This window comes from Rhodamnia argentea, chromosome 8, assembly GCF_020921035.1.
Source record: "Rhodamnia argentea isolate NSW1041297 chromosome 8, ASM2092103v1, whole genome shotgun sequence".
NCBI lineage: Eukaryota > Viridiplantae > Streptophyta > Magnoliopsida > Myrtales > Myrtaceae > Rhodamnia > Rhodamnia argentea.
The window spans coordinates 8,519,820-8,540,493 of NC_063157.1; the positions used below are offsets into that span (position 1 = coordinate 8,519,820).

A 20,674-nucleotide genomic window follows, 5' to 3' on the forward strand; every position below is an offset into this window, starting at 1 on the left:
CAAGTTACAGAAGTTTGTATACAACGTTAAATTTACTGACATACAAAAATTGATGTTCGTATATACAACGTTAAATTCATGAAGTTTGTATCGGGACAATCTCATGTTATTCTTCCTCCTACGCTCGTGTAATGCCATGGCAAAGTCAAATGAACGATAGGACAAGGCACGTAAGCCAGCAATTTTTAGCGAAGTTCTGGTCCCAGGCTCCATCGTTTTGGTCTCTCAAATGCTTTTACCAAGTTCTTCAGGCTTCAGCAAAGACATTGCATCAACCACCACGCTACCGTCCCGCCTTTTCCGGTCTCATCGGTTTCTCTTGCTCCTTATCCAAGTCTCTCTTTACTGATCAGATGCAGGATGATTGGTGCGTCGCCAGTCGATGATCGAATAGCCGACCGATCAGTCCAAAATCTTCTCGCCTGATGAGAAAAGATTCCACACGACGGTTCCGGTTAAGTAAAGCCCAACTGAGACCTTGAAAACATCGTCCCAACTCCCTGCAAGCAGAGAAAGGAGAAAGACTGTAAGGCGATCTGAAATATTTTCCAAACAATTTTATCAACACTACATTTTCGGTAGCTAAAATTCTCAGTGAGGACGAGGTAAAGACCATGTTGCAAGATGTAGCCCGTCGCAGCTGTCCCGAAAACACCGGCCAACACGCCAGCAGTATTGGATAAACCAAGCAGTACTCCCTGTCAAGAGAATCCAAATAAAGATGTTAGCTGGGGCATTACGAAAACAATACGGTTGCACTAGCAACATTGGACTTTGGTGCTGAGCCCCCGAGATGGTCAGAAGAAGTCGAACATCGTTTCTAGTTGGACCTCGCCAGGATCAGGATTTATCTCCAAATGCTGCAGAGTGGAGTACCCTTCTACTGAAATTAACGAAGATGAATTATGAAGAAATACTACTTACGGAGTAGCGGGGAGCAATGTCCTGATGATTCGAGTACAGACCAGATTGCGAGAATGCATCAGTTCCCTGCTTAAAGAGTTTATGACTGGTTATTATAAGAAAATGTCTCATACCATGAAAGCAGATCGAATCAAAGTTGCACAAGCAGATTAAAATACAAGATATCAGATTAGATCAACCTAAAGTTTTTCAATGAATATCCATTACATTACTAATCTAATGTCACAATCAATGGAAGGAAAGAGATTAGATGCCTTCTCTTCCTTAAAAGAAACGATGAAATAACAGCTGCAAATTTGATGATCATCCTGACTAGCAAAGTAATCGGATAAAAGGGCAACTTTAGCAATGTACTGGAGCCCACAATAGATCATTCAAAAGACATGCTAATGCGAGTTGCATGAGATTCGGAAAGAAACGAGAGGGATCTAAGAAGCATTCATAATGGCAAAGGAAGAAGTGACTAGAAGTGATCTAAGAAAACCTTCTGATGGGTGAAGTGAAGTTTTCATGTAACCAATATTTCACTTTTGCTTCTACAGTTAAACATCGACACATTAACAATGAGATGGAGGCAAACCTGACTGCAGGCCATGCATAAAACAGCCATTGCAGGAGAGTCAACATGGCTCAACTGGGTAAGAAAAAAAGCAGGTCCAAGAAATCCAATTGACTGCATGATCTGCATGATACAATGCAAGCTGGTGCCGGATCAATACACGTGATTTGTTTAAAAGGCAAAGCACAAGAAAGAAGTCAAGAGAAGCTAATAATAACATGGCTTAAACTAAACAATATGCAATTGATTAAAGGACTTCTTACTATAAGAAATAGCCAATTAAAGTACAATGTCCCGGGAAGTCGAAGATTGAGCATACTTTATCAATGAGAAACATGTTCAGTATTTTTCATTCTTATTATTCTCATTATGATCTTCCCAAACTGCTGTTGCTCTCCTAATTCTAAGACATGAAGTGTTAGAACAAGGTACCTTGCGAACTGTAGTCACAGATAAGCCATTGCTGACAAGAGTGTCCGCAATCCAACCTCCAAGATTAGCAGAAAACGCCATTGTAAGCCAAGGTAATACACATAAAAGCCCCGATTCTGTGAGATTGAACTTTAGCACCTGATATCATTTTAGGGATAGATGAAATCAAAGCATGTCAGTTATTGAACAAAGATGGCCCATGATTATCCATTGGTTGACCAATTATCATATCAGTAATCTTATCAGTTATCAAGTGAGTAAAAATGTCAAGGGATGATTCAAAAACTTACCTGATTATAGTATGTCGGCATCCACGTGAGAAGAATAAATGTCCCCCAGTTGTGACAGAAATGACACACTATGAGGGCCCATACAGGTGGTTTCGACAGTATTAAACCCCATGGTATCGTAGTCACAGGTTCTCTTGGAATGCTGTTGGTTAAAATCAGCTTTTTCTCTTCAGGCCGCAGCTGAGGATCATCGAGAGGTGAACTGTATGCCTGCAACGAGAACTCCCGAAATTAAATTTCAGTGATAAAGCTCTCGAAAGATCTTATCTCATCCAGCAGCATAATTATAAAGGAATCCATCTCTCGGAATAAAAATAGGAGTCACCTTATTTAGCCAGGTTGCGAACCATAATGTTCCCAGAGAACCGAAAGAATAGAAGACTGATGGCCAGCCAAACTGATGTATCAAAAAAGGCGAAAAGGCGAAGCCAGTGACTGATCCTAGATACATGCCACTGTAGACCAGTGCCAGTGATCTACTTCTCTCTGATACGGGAACCCACTTCGACAAGATATTATTCATTGCAGGCATAGCGACACCCTGAACAGATGTGGGGGGGAAACCAAGTTATGTTGAGCAGAGAGGGCATAATCGTTAAAAATGGTTTTTACACCTAAAAACATTGTTACTGTTTGTATCCAGTACAAACCCACGAACTATACACAGAATTGTGCCAAATACCAAATTCGGTTTCACAAATTAGATGTAGTTCTTATCTATTCTCGCCAGCATAGGAAGAAAGAAAAAGATTAAGTAGAACAATGAGCTAACTTCGCCAATTCCCATAAAGGCACGGACGACAAGCAGGAAAGGAAGCCCAAGTTTAGCAGCGACTGGAGTGAGAGCTGTTGCGATGGACCACCAAACTACCCCAAATCCCAAGACAAGTTTCCCACCCACAGTGTCGGCCCAAATGCCGCCGGCAATCTGTCATTGAAAACTGGAGTCAGACCAAGAAAGGAGCACTTGGTTTCTAGCAGGCTTATCCAGACAATCAAAATTGTTGCAGGCATATAATGAAGAAAAGGAACCACGGAAAGCTCAATAGTCTTTAACTTTATCAAAGAAGTTTCTTTACCTGGGTGAGGAGATAGCCCCAGAAAAAGGAAGACTGTATCAAACCAACAGTGGTTGGGTTCCAGTTGTTTTCTGCAGACATGGGAAGTATAGCAATACTCATGTTTACCTGCCAAAGCAGATCTGTATAAAGATGCTAAATAAAAAAGCTCTGTTTTCTTGGAATATAATGTACATGCTTAGAATGTGGTCAAAGTGAATGACTGCAGTGAAGAGTATCACATAAGAAAAAATAAATCCCGAGAGCAATGGATCCAAACTATCAGATTAAGAGAAACTTAAGATATGAGACAGCTCTTCAAAGAGATCAAAACTAACGTCCTTAGAGCTTCCAAATCTCTAGGGACTATTGGAGAAGTCACGTGAATTCACCCTCCACATGATTATTCCATTTTAATAGAACAAAGATACCACAAGTAGTGAAACTTTGACTAACCTACCTACTAATGCTCCCGACAATAAAGACACCGCCTTTAAAGAAACTTATCAAACAAGTTCTGTAATGTAACATCACTTAGTAGATTTAGTAATGTCATACAATTCCCATAGAAGACAATCCAACGGAACTGGGATTTTCTCAAATAGGCAGAGTGAATCGACTCAATTGATAGCCCAGGTAACGACACATAATCTAAACAAAATTCAAAGGTCGAGTCAATTAGCAGCTCGCGTCTCAAATTACAGCTGTACGGGCCACAATACCGCAGAGGAATCTGCACTTGCCTTCGTCAAATGGGTTTTTCTTGAGAACAATAACAGCACAAAGGTTACTCTCCAGATTGCACATTCACCAACATCAAATGAAGCAAGCAAGACAGAAAGTAGCAACATCTTAGAATGATCATGCCTATCATTTTGATCAATTTCTTTCGTTAGCTTGAAACGAATAATTTTTCCAGGAGTAATCGCCTCCCTTCTAATACTTGTCCCCCTCCCGTGACAACTTTAAACTGAGGAAGCATATTCTTGTGTGTAGCCATAGCCACCATACTGGGAAGCAGAGTAAGGGATAAGCAAAAAGAAGAGAGACAAGAGGCTTTACTCGGTCCATGTTGCAGAGCAAGAAGGCCGAGAAACAGAGGATCACGATGACCCATCTCTTGGGGAACTCTTCCCACCAAGGAACGATACCCCCGTCCTCCTCGTCTTGGCCGTTCTTGAACTTCGCCGACTCTTGCACCTCCGAGATTTCGTACTGCTCCGACTTCAAGCCAGGGTTTCGGGCCGAGACCCGGAACGTGCAGCATCGCCCCCCCGAGATCAATCGGACCCGGCACTGGAACCGAGTCGCTGACGCGAAGCCTTTCCTCGGCGGTGGCGGCGGCGGCGGCGGACCGAGTGAAGTCCTTTGCTTGAGGAGGGAATCAGGGTGCGGCGAGAAGGAGCAGAGGAAGGCTCTCGAGTTCATGGCGATGAAGAAAGGTTTCAGCTTGCTTCACATAGAGAGAGATAGAGGTGACTGATGATACTTGTTCGGACAGGCATTCCAGATTTGCGGGGAAGAGAGAGAGAGAGAGAGGTGGGATATTTATGGGCACTGGTTAATGTTACGACACGTGGAGGTTGCATGGAGGAGAGGATGAGATTGCGGGTTGAGGTCTCCAAAGAGTTAATAACGGAAAAACAGGATTTCGTTTGCTTGTCCTGAAGCTGGAGGGAGGGCAACATCCAGGATAGCATTGCTTGTCCTTACGCCGGGCCACCGGGCAGCGTCGCGGACGGAATTCTCCCGTAACACGGCTAGTTTGTCAAGCTTCGGCACGGTTGGCTCGGCTCAAGAACAAGTAGTTTTCTAAAAAAAATTGAGATATAATGGTGTCTCTAATCATAGCAATGAAGTCGATTTTTTTTTTCTGACATATTTTCCCAGTATGCTCATCACGAAAAATTTCTAATAATCCTAATACAGCTACTATTAGACGGACAGCTGCCAAGAAACATAAGCTAGAAAACGAGCTATGTGCACATACAGGTTTTTGTAACTCCAGATATTCGGCACCTTTGACGTCGTGCTCCTCACCATGATTCAGATGATACAATGTCGGCTTCATGTCGGGCAAGTTTGGTTAAAGTCAATTCTTGCAAAAAAAACAATCACACCCTGCCACAATCCTAAATTTTTTCGGAGACATAATACGCCTATAGTCTTTCAAGACCCGTTGACCATTATTGAATGTGGATAGATGGTACCATAGACTCCATTGGGGCCAGTAGATCACAATTGGCTAAACTCAATTCTTGCAAAAGCCAATCATACCCTACCACAAACTTAAATTTTTCGCACATACTACACCTATAGTCTTCCAAGATCCGTTGGATAGTACTGAATGTGGACTGATGGTACCATAGACTCCAATGGGGTCAATAAAAAGTCATGGGTCATGATGGAAAGAGCGGGAAAACCGGCGACTCTCTTCTTCCACCATTTCAAAACGTCGACATTGTCTTCGTCAACTCTGTTAAAGCACTTGGAGTAGTTTGTATATCTCGAATTCATTGGTAGATGAAGACGAAGAGCTAGCAGAAGTTTGCAGGGGTGTTCTTCTTAATAAATCGAGAGATCATAAAAATTTCTGAGAAGTATTTGATGAAGGCGCCGTCTCCTTCCGTGGGTTGGAACTAGTTGTATCGAATCGACTAGCGTGTGTAGCATACATATTGTAGGGTCAATTCCTCACCGTCACGGATATCTGCTCCATTTGAACCTCCTCATCTAGTCCCAAATTTTCGTACTATGGAATAAGAAAATTTTCAGCCCCCTTCAACTTGAACCTTGAATCTAAGAGAGTTGACATCTTCTTAAACCTAAGAGGCTCGATGACATAATTCACGTTCCTCATCGACCCAATGGTCGTTGACAACGCAGTGCGCGTAGCGTATGGAGGAAGTCTATGAATTGCTGATTTCTCGCCTTGCCGTACTTGAATGGGTTGTTGTACCTGAAAAACTTCCCTTCGCCCTAGACATCTCTTCCTCACGTCGGCGAGTGGTGCGAATGGCATTCTTGACACCATTGACGTCGATCTCGAGCCGAATTGTCCTCCAGAAACAGAACATCCTTCTCCGTGGAGCCTTTGCCGCAGTTGCTTGGGGGGTTTTCTTCGAATGTAGGGGTGTCATCGGCGGGAAACGTCTTGGTGGGACTAGTTCATGACGCTCGACCCTACAATTTCTCCGGATCGTCGTGTCACCATCTCTCGTTTTCATCGAATTTGGCTTGTTGCGGGAGCGTATATGATCTGAATAAAATGTAAATGTGATCGTTCCTTTTCGGAGGTTGTAAGACCCCCTAATAAACATTAAACATAGTTAAAAAGTTTGTTTGAAATAAAAAATAGTTGCAACTCCTTTATGAACAGTATGACTGTTTGATTTGCTGGGACACAATAGACTCTGATCCGCGTTAGTGCAAGCTTGCAAAGTGCGCCTAATAATCGCGCACCCGCGAATATGGTGGGGTTGAGCCCACTTAATCCATTTCTCCAATTGAAAGGCCAGAATAGCTTTTACTTGTAAAGTGTCTCACACTTTCTCATTTTTCCTACGTGGGATAAGGAAAAGACACAATTTTGTTTGTTGTACAAACAAGCAGGATCAGTCGTGTGGTTACGACGACAAACCAACTGGCCATCCGTTTTAACCACCCTTCATATGTTAGGTTGCTTGAGGGTGGGGACCTTCAATTTTAGGAAGTGACCTTTTGGGTAAGATGTATGTGTGTGTGAGAAAGCGAATGTCATCGAAATTTTGTTTACAAATCAAACTCAACCAAACCCACTTGTAGTGGGACAAGTGTTTACACATTGAAGCATTTAAAACTCTCCTTCAGAATTGATAAATTTAAATCAAATGAGGCTTGGTCATGAAATAAACCTTGATAAGTGAAGCTCTAGAACAATAAACGAATAAGTAGCTTAGGGACCTGGCATAAACATTGATATGTTAAGTCTGGTAATCACCAATATACCATACAACGATACAAAGATGAATACACGTTTGAGTGGAAAGTTAATGCTCAATAACATGGATAGCATACATTTTCTAAAGTTAATAATGAAAATTTATCAATAAACGATTATTCTTGTCTTCGTTGATGAGTACTTTTTCTTGATAAAATATTCATTATTAACTTTTTTCCTATATAAAATATCAATATATTGCAAAGGAAAAAGACACAAGTGTTACAACTTTTTTGTGATGCTCATTTGAGAGCCATGGCTTTTTTTTTTTTCGATTACTTGAGTGCAAGATGACTTTTCAATTGATCACTTGAGTGCCATAATTTTTTTAGAGAACGTTTACCATGGGTGCTACGCTATGTTGGATTTTTGGCACTTGGATGAAAATTTTCTAAAGTAACAACACTTAAGCGATTGATTGAAAGTTATGGTAACTTAAGTGAACGTTTTTTAGAATTTAAGACACTCGAGTGGTTAAAAAAAAAAAACAATTGTGGCAATGAATTGAGCGTCGTTCTAAAGTTACGAAACTTGTAATGTCCTTTACCCTATTGCAAATTATGATGAGTTTATTTTATCTATAAAATATGTTATTGGTTATTTAATTTTCAAAGATTCTTCTTGAACTAGCAATAAAATGAATTTATATTACTTCAATTCTTTTTGTTCGTTCTATTTGTAAAATTTATTAAAGAAATAATTTTTGTCCAAATATTTTTGTTCTTGTCAATTACAATTTAAATGTAATGAGGAAACAATTCCACGCTTCAAATTGCAATCTTATCTTCTTAACATTCAAATTTTAATTCAATTTAGTTGTAATTAAATGGATTTATGCGACGTTACTTTACTAATTATATTCTCCATAAGATATATAAAATATTTCTACTATAGAACCCTTTAGACATTAAATTTATGGATCAACAAATGAATTAAAGAAAACATAGTGGTTGAGATTGCATGCAACTTACGTTTTTAAGTTTCAATTATTTACGATAAAGTAATTGTGAAATAATAACGATTGTATTTTTTTCCAAAATTCTGAGAGAGAAGTGAAAGTGACTAGTATGACAAGGGGGACCGACCAATTTTAAGAATACTGAATTCTATAATTGATGTCTGCGGAATGACGTGTACATTTAAAGTGAGTCGTGAATTGCAAATTGGGTGCAAATGGAAATCCCCGTAGATGGCCGGCGGACTTCTAAAAAGGCAAGTGTGTGTGTGTGTGTAAGAGAATCTATCTATCAATGTAAGATGACTTTCAAAGGTTTCAGCCTTTTTACATTAACAAGAGTGAAATAGGGTATGCCGTCAGAATTTTTACGATCACAAAGTAAACACTAAACCAACTCTAATTGTAGTTTACCCATATTGTCGAATTATGAAAAGTAAATGAACAGCTGATTACATTTGATTACATTATTTCGCATATTAGAAAGAAATAGAATAATTCTTTGCTTCTGGACATCATTGATCACCTTCCACACAGTCCATAGACAAAAGCACGAAGAAGAACACGAGCATTGCTTCGAATCGAAGAAACATAATAGGTCACTGATATTCTTTGCCTTAGTTCATACTCCTCAGGGTGCTTCTTAATGAGACTTTTCATCATACCTTCCCTTTTTTTTTCCTTGGCTCAACCTTTTCTTGGATGGCATTGTCGAAAGGACAGATTTTTCTCGGCTCGACCCCGACGATGTGAAGGCAACGGTGGAACGTGAAGAAGAAGAAGAAGGAGGTGCACAGCGCCCGAATCAAGTGGCGAACTGGTTAGGCAAGGTGCAAGAATTTGCCGGCAGAGTAGATCAACTGCTTCGGGAAGCCGAGGAACGTGACCAAATTAAATATCTCAGATTCTCGAGCTGTACATTGGGGAAAAAGTTCTCAATGAAGTGAGACAGCTCCAACATGAGAAAGGAGAATTCGGAGATTTCACGTCACCACTGCCTCCCCCTCAAGTGCTCAAGACGCCTATGGACAAGACCGTGGGGCTTGATGTTTCCCTCAATAAAGTGTGGAAATGGCTCGTGGACAAAAACCAAATAGGATCGATTGGGTTGTACGGAAAGGGGCGGTGTGGGAAAGACCACCCTCATGAAAAGGATCAACGAGAAGCTTTTGCACGCAAATCATGGATTTGGTATCGTTATTTTGGTGGTGGTGTCCAGACAAGTGAATGAAGATAGCATTCGAGCTGCCATAAGGAAAAGGCTACACATTCAACATGAGAGCAGGGATTGATGGTCCTGGGATGAGAGGGTCCATCATCTGTGCGATGCTTTGACCCGGAAGAAGTTTGTGTTATTGGTTGATGATGTATGGCGGAGGCTGGACCTTTCGAACATCGGAGTTCCTCATCATGGTCTCGATAACGGATCCAAAGTAGTGTTCACAACTCGGTTGAAGCATGTATGCGACCAAATGGAAGCTGGCAAATCCTTGGAAGTACAGTGCTTGACGCCCCGAATAAGCTATGAAATTTGTTAGGAATATGCTTCAGGACTGAAACATGTCCACGTACAGCTTATGTTTTAGTCATTTCAGTTTGTTAAATGGTTGTCCTAGTCTTTAGGAAGCAGTTAAGTTTTTAGTGCTGTTGATTGTGGCTTATTTGTAGGGCCATGTTGTTAGTGGTTGGTTATTGTTCTTTCCTTTAAATTGTAATGTTTGCTGAAGTTATGAAGAAAAGTTTTCTTCCCTTCCATACGCTTTTCTCAAGCCTGTGGTCTTTCCCCTCTTGACTAAAAAACCAACAATTGGTATCAGAGCTTTCTTCTTAAGGGACCTGTGTGAGTCTGACAAGCCATGGATGCCGAAGCTGGTCTCTCTTCAATTGCTCCACCAGTGTTCGATGGAGATAACTACCAGATATGGGCAGTACGCATGGAGACATACTTGGATGCTTTGGATCTTTGGGAAGCAGTGGAAGAAGATTATGAAATCCCTACACTTCCTGCCAATCCAACCATGGCTCAGATCAAAGCTCATAAGGAGAAGAAGACAAAGAAGTCAAAGGCCAAAGCTTGCTTGTTTGCTGCAGTTTCAGCCACCATTTTTTCTCGAATTATGTCTCTCAAGACGGCAAAGGAGATATGGGATTTTCTCAAGTCTGAGTATGAAGGAGATGAGAGAATTCGTGGGATGCAGGTGTTGAATCTAATCCGTGATTTTGAGATGCAGAAAATGAAGGAAACTGAGACCATAAAGGAGTATGCTGACAGACTTCTCGGGATAGCCAATCGAGTTCGGTTGCTGGGTTCTTCATTGACAGACTCAAGAATTGTTGAAAAAATTCTTGTGACACTGCCTGAAAGGTTTGAGGCTACAATAACCACCTTCGAAAACACGAAAACCTTGTCCGCAATCACACTGGCAGAACTCTTAAGTGCCCTGCAAGCACAAGAGCAAAGACGTGTAATGAGGCAAGAGGGAGTTGTTGAAGGAGCCTTATTAGCCAAGCATCAAGGTGATGGCAAATTTAGATGGCAAAAAAGCAAGAAGACTCAAGCAATAGGCGAAGGTTCAACATCGGGCAGCAAAAGCAAGGCCGGAGATAAGAAAGCTGGAGTGAAAGGGAACTATCCTCCCTGTCAACATTGCGGAAAAAAAGGTCATCCACCTTTCAAATGTTGGAGAAGACCTGATGCAAAATGCAGAAAATGCAATCAAACAGGACATGAAGCCATCATATGCAAAAACAAAAATCCACAGCAAGGAGAAGAGGCTAAACTTGTTGATCAAGAGGAGGAGGATCAACTTTTTGTAGCCACGTGTTTTGCAGGCAGTGAAGCAAGTGAGAGCTGGCTGATTGACAGTGGTTGCACCAATCATATGACCAATGATAAGGAGCTTTTCAGTGATTTGAGGCCTACCACTATCACCAAAGTGAGAATTGGAAATGGCGACTATATTTCAGTTAAAGGCAAGGGAACAGTTGCAATAACTTGTTGTTCAGGTACAAAGTTCATTCCTGATGTTCTTTTTGTTCCTGAAATTCAACAAAACTTGTTGAGTGTTGGTCAGTTAATTGGAAAAGGGTTTAAAGTTGTCTTTGAAGACAATTTTTGCCTAATTAGAGATGCAGCCAACCAAGAAATCTTTAAAGTAAGAATGAAAGGCAAAAGTTTTGCTCTAAATCCATTGGAGGAGGAGCAGGCAGCCTTCTCAATTAAGGAGAATGTCACTGAGATTTGGCACAAGAGACTCGGCCATTACCACCACCACGGGTTGCTGCAAATGAAATCCAAGACAATGGCAGAAGGTCTTCCGGAATTTGAAAATCAGATTTCAAGCTGCAAGGCATGTCAATTCGGCAAGCTCAATAGAAAACCATTCTCAAAGTCAACTGGTAGAGCTTCAAGAAAGCTGCAACTGATCCACACGGATGTCTCAGGCCCTCAAAGAACACCTTCTCTAAAGGGTAGTCTCTATTATATTGCCTTTATTGATGATTTCACCAGAATGTGTTGGATTTTTTTCTTGAAGTTCAAATCAGAAGTGGCTCAAGTTTTTTGGAAGTTCAAGGCAAGAGTAGAGAATGAGAGTGGCTGCAAAATTCAGATTGTTAGATCTGACAATGGGAAGGAGTACACTTCTGTACAATTCAACAAGTTTTGTGAAGATGCAGGCATTGAGCATCAGCTTACAGCCCCTTACACTCCTCAGCAAAATGGAGTTAGTGAGAGGAGAAATAGGTACATCATGGAAATGTCAAGATGCATGCTGCACGAGAAGAATTGCCAAAGAAGTTTTGGGCAGAGGCAGCAAGTACGGCTGTGTTTCTTCAAAATAGACTTCCCACAAAGGCAATGAAAGATCAGACACCATATGAGGCATGGTATGGTTACAAACCATCTCTGAAATATCTTAAAGTTTTTGGTTGCTTGTGCTTCACTCATATTCCACAGAGTAAGCGTGACAAGCTAGATAGAAGAGCTTTACTGGGTATTTTTATAGGCTATAGTACAGTCAGCAAGGCCTATAAAATTTTTCAGCCACAAACTGGAAATATTATAGTTAGCAGGGATGTTCACTTCGTGGAGGATGAAGAGTGGGACTGGGATGATGCAAAGAAGAGAAGTCAGATCGTGGAAGAGCCAAAATTCAAGCTCTTTGGTTCAAGCACTGAAGAAGATGAAGAAAGACAAAATGAAATTGTAGATAATGTTCCCGTGAGAGGAACTAGGTTGCTCTCTGACATTTATCAAAGATGCAACATTGCTGTGTGTGAACCTGCAGATTATGAAGAAGCAAAAAATGATCAAAGGTGGATAGCTGCAATGAAGGAGGAGCTGTCCATGATAGAGAAGAACAATACATGGATTCCAGTGAAAAGGCCTCAAGATAGAAAAGTAATTGGAGTCAAGTGGCTGTTCAGAACCAAGCTCAATGCTGATGGCTCTATCAACAAACATAAGGCAAAACTTGTGGTAAAGGGCTATGCTCAAGTGTTTGGCGTGGACTACTCGGATACCTTTGCACCAGTTGCTCGATTGGACACCATAAGAATTCTGCTTGCTGTAGCTGCTCAAATGAATTGGAGAGTATATCAACTTGATGTAAAATCAGCATTTCTAAATGGTGTTTTGCAGGAAGAAATTTATGTTGAACAGCCTGAAGGATTTGAGAAGAAAGGAGAGGAGGACAAGGTGTTTCTTCTCAAGAAAGCTCTTTATGGTTTGAAGCAAGCTCCAAGAGCTTGGTACAGCAAAATTGATGACCATTTGCTGAGCTTAGGCTTTAAAAAAAGCATGTCTGAGGCCACTCTTTATGTCAAACGTCTAGGCAATGATGTCCTCATAGTTTCTCTTTATGTTGATGATCTTTTGCTGATAGGAAATGATGCAAAGCTGGTTGAGGAGTTTAAACATGAAATGATGAAGGTCTTTGAGATGACAGATCTCGGCTTAATGTCATTCTTTCTTGGAATGGAAATTAAGCAAGCTGAGCATGAGGTCTTCATCTGCCAGAAGAAGTATGCGAAGGAGATCTTAAAGAAGTTTAAGCTTGAAGATTGCAAGGAAGTAAGCACTCCTATGAATCAAAAGGAGAAGCTATGCAAAGAAGATGGTGCGGATAAAGTTGATGAGGGATATTTCAGGAGTTTGATAGGTTGCTTAATGTATCTCACAGCAACACGGCCTGACATTTTGAATGCTGTAAGTATTTTGTCCAGATTTATGCATTGCGCAAGTGAATTGCATCTCAAGGCTGCCAAGAGAGTGATTCGATATGTTAAAGGGACAAGTGATTTTGGTGTCAAATTCACGAAAAGCAAGGAGTTCAAGCTGGTTGGTTTTTCTGACAGTGATTGGGGAGGCTCCATTGATGATATGAGAAGCACTTCAGGCTACTGTTTTGTTCTTGGATCTGGTGTTTTCTCTTGGAGCTCAAAGAAGCAAGAAACTATGGCTCAATCCACTGCTGAAGCAGAATTTGTTGCTGCAACAGCTTCTGTTAATCAAGCTTTGTGGCTGAGGAAAATTCTAATGGATCTCAATCTTGAGCAGAAAGAAAGCACTAAGATATTTGTTGACAACCAAGCTACTATTGCTATATCCCACAATCCTGTGTTTCATGGGAAAACTAAGCATTTCAACATCAAGCTATTCTTTCTGAGAGAAGTGCAAAAAGAAGAATCTGTGACTTTGGTTTATTGCAAGTCTGAAGATCAGCTGGCAGATCTATTTACAAAGCCCCTTCCAATCAGCAAGTTTGAGTTTCTGAGGCAGAAAATTGGTGTTTACAGCTCCTAAAGCAAGGAGGAGTGTTAGGAATATGCTTCAGGACTGAAACATGTCCACGTACAGCTTATGTTTTAGTCATTTCAGTTTGTTAAATGGTTGTCCTAGTCTTTAGGAAGCAGTTAAGTTTTTAGTGATGTTGATTGTGGCTTATTTGTAGGGCCATGTTGTTAGTGGTTGGTTATTGTTCTTTCCTTTAAATTGTAATGTTTGCTGAAGTTATGAAGAAAAGTTTTCTTCCCTTCCATACGCTTTTCTCAAGCCTGTGGTCTTTCCCCTCTTGACTAAAAAACCAACAAAATTATTCCAGGAGACCGTTAGCAAATCGCTTGTAGATTGTCATCAGAAATTCGAGACCTCGCAAAGGGCATTGCTGAAGAGTGCTAAGGGTTGCCACTAGCGCTAATTACTGTAGGGCGAGCCATGGCCAGAAAAGACAATCCCCGTGAGTGGAGGCATGCGCAAACAACGATGAGGAATAATCCGCACAAGCTGTCAGGTATGGTGAAAGAAGTGTACCACATACTAGAGTTCAGTTATGATAGCTTAAATGACTCTATCCTCCAGGCTTGCTTTCTTTATTCTTGTTTCTTTCCTGAGGATTATCCCATAAGAACAGATGGGCTTATTGAACTATAGATCGGAGAGGGCTTCCTAGGATACACTGATGATGTATACCGTGTGCGAGACGAGGGAGAGTCTATACTGGGAGATTTAAAGAGGGCTTGTCTATTGGAAAGTGAGCTTAATTTAAAAGGAGAGTAGTATGTAAAGATGCACGACGTCATCTGCGACATGACGGCCTGGATCTCTCATGACCGCAGGCAAAAGGAGAACAAGTTGCTTGCGATAGAGAACGAAGAAGACATTTCCGTAGAGATGATCTCCAAATGGGGGGAAGCGGAGAAAGTATCTCTATGGGGAGAACGGATTCGGGATATCAACCCAACACCACCCCGGTGCTCCCAGCTCGAAACTTTGCTTGTGAGAAAAACTAATGTGAGGTTTGTGCCAAGAGGATTTTTCGATTCGATGAAGGTTAGTTTGACGGTCCAGGGCCTATCCGAGAATATATCTATTCTGTTATTCCCAAAGAGATTCGCGATCTAATTTGCCTATGGTACTTGAACCTGTCAAACACTCGTATTCGTGAATTGCCCCAAGAAATCAAGAATTTGACTCGTTTTAAGGTGGCTGATGCTAGATAATATATTTGAGGAAATCCTAATTCCGATGGGGGCAATCACAAGCTTACCGTTGAATGTGTTTAGCCAGTGGGTTAATCCGCATATCTGGACAAGGGTTCAAGTGAAGGAAGAAGAGATAGTAGAGGAACTAGGATGCAACATCTCACCGACTTATCTATCCTCGGGTCCGAGCCATCCTCTGCCTTGACAATGTTCGAGTCCCCAAATTTACAGAGAAGCATAAGGGGAGCGAGCATCGCTAATTTCGAGGACTTGACCCGCATCCTAATAAGTTGCTCACCAGCAGGCAACGTCGGTTTCTCGCATTTACAAGTGCTTCATCTTTTCCGCTGCTCCGGGGTCGCAAAGATGGAGTTAGTCAAGGAATAGGACAAGCGCCCAGCTGTGCTTGCTTCCCCTGGTCTTGTTGAAGTTTATATCCGCTGGTGCGGGCTTTCGGATTTGTCCTGGCTTGTGCATGCTCCGAAGCTCCGGAAACTGTACGTGGAGAAGTGCAATTCGATGGAGAGAATCATTGGAGGTGAATTCACAAGAGAGGAATCATTAGCTGCTTCAGGACTATTCTCACGTCTCGAATCCCTGGAACTCCAGAGCCTTCCAAATCTGATGAGCATTTGGGACAAGACTCTGTTTTTCCCTCTGGGGTAAGCTTCCTAATATTTAGGTGCCCTGATCTTAGAAAGTTGCCGTTACACTCGAACGCCTCGAGGGGAAGAAGCTTCTCAGTCCAAGGGGACGCAGCCTGGTGGGCCGAGTTTGAGTGGGATCCCGCTGCCCGGGTCACTTTCCAGTGGCGTGATGGGAGTCCTGTAGAGTGGCGTGATGGGAGTCCCGTAGAAGAAATGACATATGGAGAGGCAGTACGTAAGACCAAAGATCGGCCCTTACCGAGTCCAAGATTGGATTCCTACCTCATGCACCAAGTTTGGTGCATGCAACCGAGAGGTTTGATTGATCAAAAGGGAATATATGAGCAAGCTGTAATGGTTGTTACTCCTAGCAAAGACTATGCAATAGACATGTAATGCTAATAGCTTCTTTATTTCATTCTTTCTTTTAAGCATCTGGCCTCCAGTCTCTACCACAAGACTCCATCATTCCACAATCTGTTGCTGTTCTATTCAAGACAAGATGCAGTATTCCTGTATCTGGATTTGGATTTTCGTCAGTTACTTCTTGATCCGTGGTGTGCACCATCTTAGGTGACCGCAAATTTTACAGCCTGAATGACAGAAATTGTTATGTGCTGACAGTTGGGAGTATCGAGTTATCGTCCAAGAGCTTCAAGGAAAAATTTGGAATCGATGTTTTTCGAGGCCTGTCCCTCTTATATACCGAGTTCGTGATTGTACTTTTGCGGATATCGACTTTGCAACTTTTGCACTCCTTTTAGGTGGGAAGGCTTTCCTTGCATGTGTCCGTTTGTCCTTTTTCTTACGGACTTGATTTTGCACTTGTGAAGGTACCTTTTCGGTGATGTATCAATGTTAGCTTTTCTCTGAAATTGATGGTTTCGAGCTCGCTGTAGCGTGGCACTCCGAATGGCATCGAAGCTCTGTCGACACACGACGGTAAGGGAGATCGAAGACGCCCTTTGCAACTTCAACAGATGTCTTGATCGGCATCTGTTTCGCTGGTTCAAGCTTTGGAAGTACATACTTTTCACTTTCTGTCTGTGCCCATGGAGAAAACGATCCGTGGAGGGTTAACAGTCGCTTCACATCGTGTCATTGCAATTGGAATATAATTTGCTTTTCTCGCAGTCCTCGTTGCTCAGCCGTTTCCAATGCTCAGTGCAAGTTTTCATGTGGTGACAGTCATTCTGGTACGCGATACCTTTCGGATGCCCGATGTGGGACTAAGTTTCGCTGTTTCACATCCCGGAAAAAGGAAGAATAATTAAATAGCAGACTTTGGAAGACTTCATGGAAACCTCAGGGGAGTTGAGACGAGAGAGGATTGAAACAGAACAATAACACTGATTACAAGAAAGCTTTTTGCAGCCACTGGCTTAGAAACACTATCGATCATCTGTGTTGCCGTCATATGATGGGGGTGATCGAAGATGGTTGTGATCCAAGACTAAAACCATTTCCCCACATTGAGGCAGAAAACAAGCAAAAGCACAAAATCTGAAAATTCAACTCTAAATTTTGGGAGCTTCCTCAGTTGAGGAAACCCCCTCCAAAAATTGGCGTATGCCACTGGTTGTGGCGAGCACACGGTATTCTTTAGTAAAAGGCGAAAGAATAGTTCGCTTTGTGCTCACCACATGGCTGCGTGATTCGATTCATTCTACGACCTCATCTTTTGTTGTTGGCCTTGTCGCCCCTGTCCCTGCCTTTCATCCTATGTGGGACTTTCCTTAAGAACAAACTGGTGGTTGCTCTTTTCATTACTTACTTTTGTGCCTATTCGTATCTTGTAACGACTCAATTCATAATGTAATGTGTTTGTATTACTCAATAACATATGTTTTTCGACCAAAAAAGAAGAATAACATATGCTTTTTTCACTTCAAGTTTAAATTAAGTGGGTGGTAAATTATTCTATCTACGGTGCCAAACTCATTTTTGGAAATCGCTATTTCATGCGAGTTTCAGTTATTCGGTCCAAATTTTCTATCTATTGGATCGACTCCGTTGATGGACAAAGATCAAAATCTGCACGAATTTTATGATTTTGTCCAATCTTACCAATTTTACCATAAACCACGACAACTAAAAGCAATTTTACAAACCATCGAGACCGTTCAACCGATTTTGGAAATCGTTATTTCATGTGAGCCTCGGTTATTCGGTCCAAATTTTCTACCTATTGGACTGACTTTGTTGATGGACAAAGATCAAAGTCTGCATGAATTTTACGATTTTTTCCAATCTTACCAATTTTACTATAAACTGCGATGGCTAAAAGCAATTTTACAAATCATTGAGACCGTTCAACCGATTTTGGATCTGCACACAACAAAATAGTATTTTTAATAAGGAAAAAATCCCAAAAACCAATTTAGGATCTTAGCGAAATTCCCATCGAGTTGGGTTAGGTTTTTTTTCTCTTTTTTATGTGGTGGGTAGGTTTGAAAAGGAGACGTGAATTTGTGGGACATTCACCATCATAAAAAGACTCCAATGCGCAGTGTATAATAATAGAACAGAAACCACTTCAGCACAAATAAACCCGAGAAACACAGACGGATCATTCACCTTTTGGATTCTTATCTTCAGCTATGATGTTTTGCTTGGCTCCTACTGCTCCGACCCAATAGTTTACTCACCAACACTGATAAAGGCACAGACCACACCTGAAAGCTTTGCTGTCTAGTTATGCAATAAAAGTAGGGGTGTCAACGGTTCGGATTTTCAGGAACCCCGTACATTCAGGGGCCATAATTGGGGGTGTCAACGGTTCAGATTTGCGGAGTGTCATGGTCAGGTCACCCCTCCCAAGTTGCAGCTGCACTTGCACATTCGCATATTCTGTCCGGATATGCTAACTCTACACACACCACCAACCTTAATCAAATTAAAGCAAGTCACCCCGATAAAGTAAACAAGGAGATTACAAGTTGGTTAAAAACCAGGACCGCTTTCTTGCAGTTCCCATGGGAGGACGAATCAAGCAGTGGTCTGTTCTTGCAGTTGTTTGATCAATGTTATCGGATATACCAGAGCAGGACTCTCTTAGGCAGCAATCACCATAAAGGTCTGAAGGCTGGATTTCTTACACGACTTGTGAGATATGGCATGGAATACTCATTATCCAGCCAAATCTCAACTTAGAGAAAAGCAACCCTGGAAAGAGGAAAATGGAAAACAAGGTATTCGATTGAAACATCACAACATTTATAAATAAGTGAGAGATTTCATGTTCGTCTTGCATCTCATTCCTACATCAAGAAAACCACTTAAAAATTTTCCTTTCAGCAAAATCATCTCCTGCATGCCTAACCTATGCAGAGTAGGCACACCAGTCCAGTTAACAACATGATCGAAGGAACATTGATCGCAATTAAGTCCTTACAACTTGACAATAATAATGTGAAAAGAAGTACTTAGAACATGTGATTCTGTCTAGGCGAGACATACAGATTTTCTCCTGATATGAGAACTCTTTTCACCTAGTGAAAAACCAAAAAAGTCGTCCAGTGAACTTCATACTTTGTTGGACAGTACCAGTTAAATCCTTAAAAGCATTCGGCAAATGCGTTTATCACAAAACATTCATCGAAATTGTATCAATGCCTTCTCTGATAAGTATTGATCTCACAGCTTATACCCATGCCCTGGCTCCATTAAAGCATCCAATCCACCTTTATCAAGAACAATGTGGGACGTTTCGTCTGAGAACTGGAGCAAATGCTAACAGCTAGAATCAAAGATAATGGTGGACCCCAAAACGAAATTGTAGACATCTTTCTCAATTTACCAATCGAAGGGATTTTAATCCTAGAACGGAGAAAACCATTTACCAGTGATTTCCTCCTAATTCTCTCAAAGATATAACGTGGGAACCAAAACCACCAAAAACTTAAGGACGAGATCGAATACCTTTTGCAGAAGTGTCTGCAGAGTCGCTAAATTTCATATCGGTTGACGGTTATTCCGAGGTCATAGATGATGAAGCTTCGAGGTGGTTAGTGGAGGTGGATGAGATAGAGCGACAATTGTATGTAGATATTAAAATAGATACTTTGGGCGCACTAGAGATAGCTTCGGGCATGGAGATGTAGAAAAGACTATTGAAATGTTGCAAGTGACTCGAAAGAGTTACGTTAGTTAAAGCGATTCAACATGCAATCGCAAAATTTTGTAAGTACCCTGCTTGCTACATATTATAAATTGTCTAACTTGTCACTACATATTACAAATTGTCTAACTTGTCACAGTGTGCTTGGCTGGAGGTGGAGCTTTGATGGAGGTGGAACAATTGTCTCATGCTTCACATGTTAGTACTATTGGTTGTTTGGGTTATGCCATAGATAGTGCTAAGCATGATCTATCGCATATTAGGAAAATGTACTATTGGTTGTTTGGGTTATGCCATAGATAGTGCTAAGCATGATCTATCGCATATTAGGAAAATGTATGTATATATTGTGATGCTATGAAGTGGATCCTCTCGTTGATTTTCAACCCTGCCAAACCAATTTGGTATTGCAAAAGAGAAACGAGAAACAAGAGAGGCATTGCTAAAGAAGGTTTGGTTTTTTGGAATGAACCATAGAACGGGATAATATTACTGAAGCAAGTTCATTTTCACTAAGCTTTGGTGGGGTGCGCCAGGCAATGGCTATAGTGCAACGCCGGAGCGACGCGCGAGAGGCCCAGCAGCAAGCTACCGTAACGGCCTTCCCCCACTAGAAAAATTAATTTAATATCATGTGGACCGATGGCCCACGTATCAGATATTAAACTGATAAGAACAGATACTACACTTGATCTTAGCCAAAAGGCCGAGAAAGGTATGCTTTGG

At 41.4% G+C, this 20,674-nt stretch overlaps 2 protein-coding genes, 2 non-coding genes and 1 pseudogene across 5 annotated transcripts; 2 read left to right on the forward strand and 3 right to left on the reverse strand.

Annotated features, from left to right (window-relative positions):
• Positions 1–13: 13 nt before the first annotated feature.
• On the reverse strand, positions 14–4,794 carry LOC115736573 (probable anion transporter 1, chloroplastic). 2 transcript variants are annotated; one of them, XM_030668331.2, is made up of 10 exons: positions 4,326–4,794; positions 3,285–3,392; positions 2,978–3,133; positions 2,531–2,746; positions 2,206–2,415; positions 1,916–2,053; positions 1,505–1,606; positions 925–990; positions 614–698; positions 14–500 (listed from the first exon to the last, which is right to left on the reverse strand). In XM_030668331.2, the coding sequence occupies exons 1-10, from the start codon at positions 4,689–4,691 to the stop codon at positions 403–405; spliced, it is 1,545 nt and encodes a 514-aa protein (XP_030524191.2). In that variant the 5' UTR covers positions 4,692–4,794; the 3' UTR covers positions 14–402. The 2 variants fall into 2 exon arrangements, with proteins under 2 accessions (XP_030524191.2, XP_030524190.2); XM_030668330.2 differs by having other exon boundaries at positions 3,285–3,355; positions 4,326–4,685.
• A 3,637-nt stretch (positions 4,795–8,431) lies between these two features.
• LOC125316266 lies at positions 8,432–9,735 on the forward strand (annotated as a pseudogene).
• Positions 9,736–10,053: 318 nt separating this feature from the next.
• LOC125316267 lies at positions 10,054–10,579 on the forward strand. The gene is made up of 2 exons (XM_048284276.1): positions 10,054–10,504; positions 10,563–10,579. The coding sequence occupies exons 1-2, from the start codon at positions 10,054–10,056 to the stop codon at positions 10,577–10,579; spliced, it is 468 nt and encodes a 155-aa protein (XP_048140233.1).
• Positions 10,580–17,358: 6,779 nt separating this feature from the next.
• LOC115736820 lies at positions 17,359–17,477 on the reverse strand. The gene has a single exon (XR_004014938.1). It is a non-coding gene; the product is annotated as a U5 spliceosomal RNA (small nuclear RNA).
• A 2,993-nt stretch (positions 17,478–20,470) lies between these two features.
• LOC115736831 lies at positions 20,471–20,667 on the reverse strand. Its single transcript, XR_004014949.1, has one exon. It is a non-coding gene; the product is annotated as a U2 spliceosomal RNA (small nuclear RNA).
• Between the last annotated feature and the right edge of the window lie 7 nt (positions 20,668–20,674).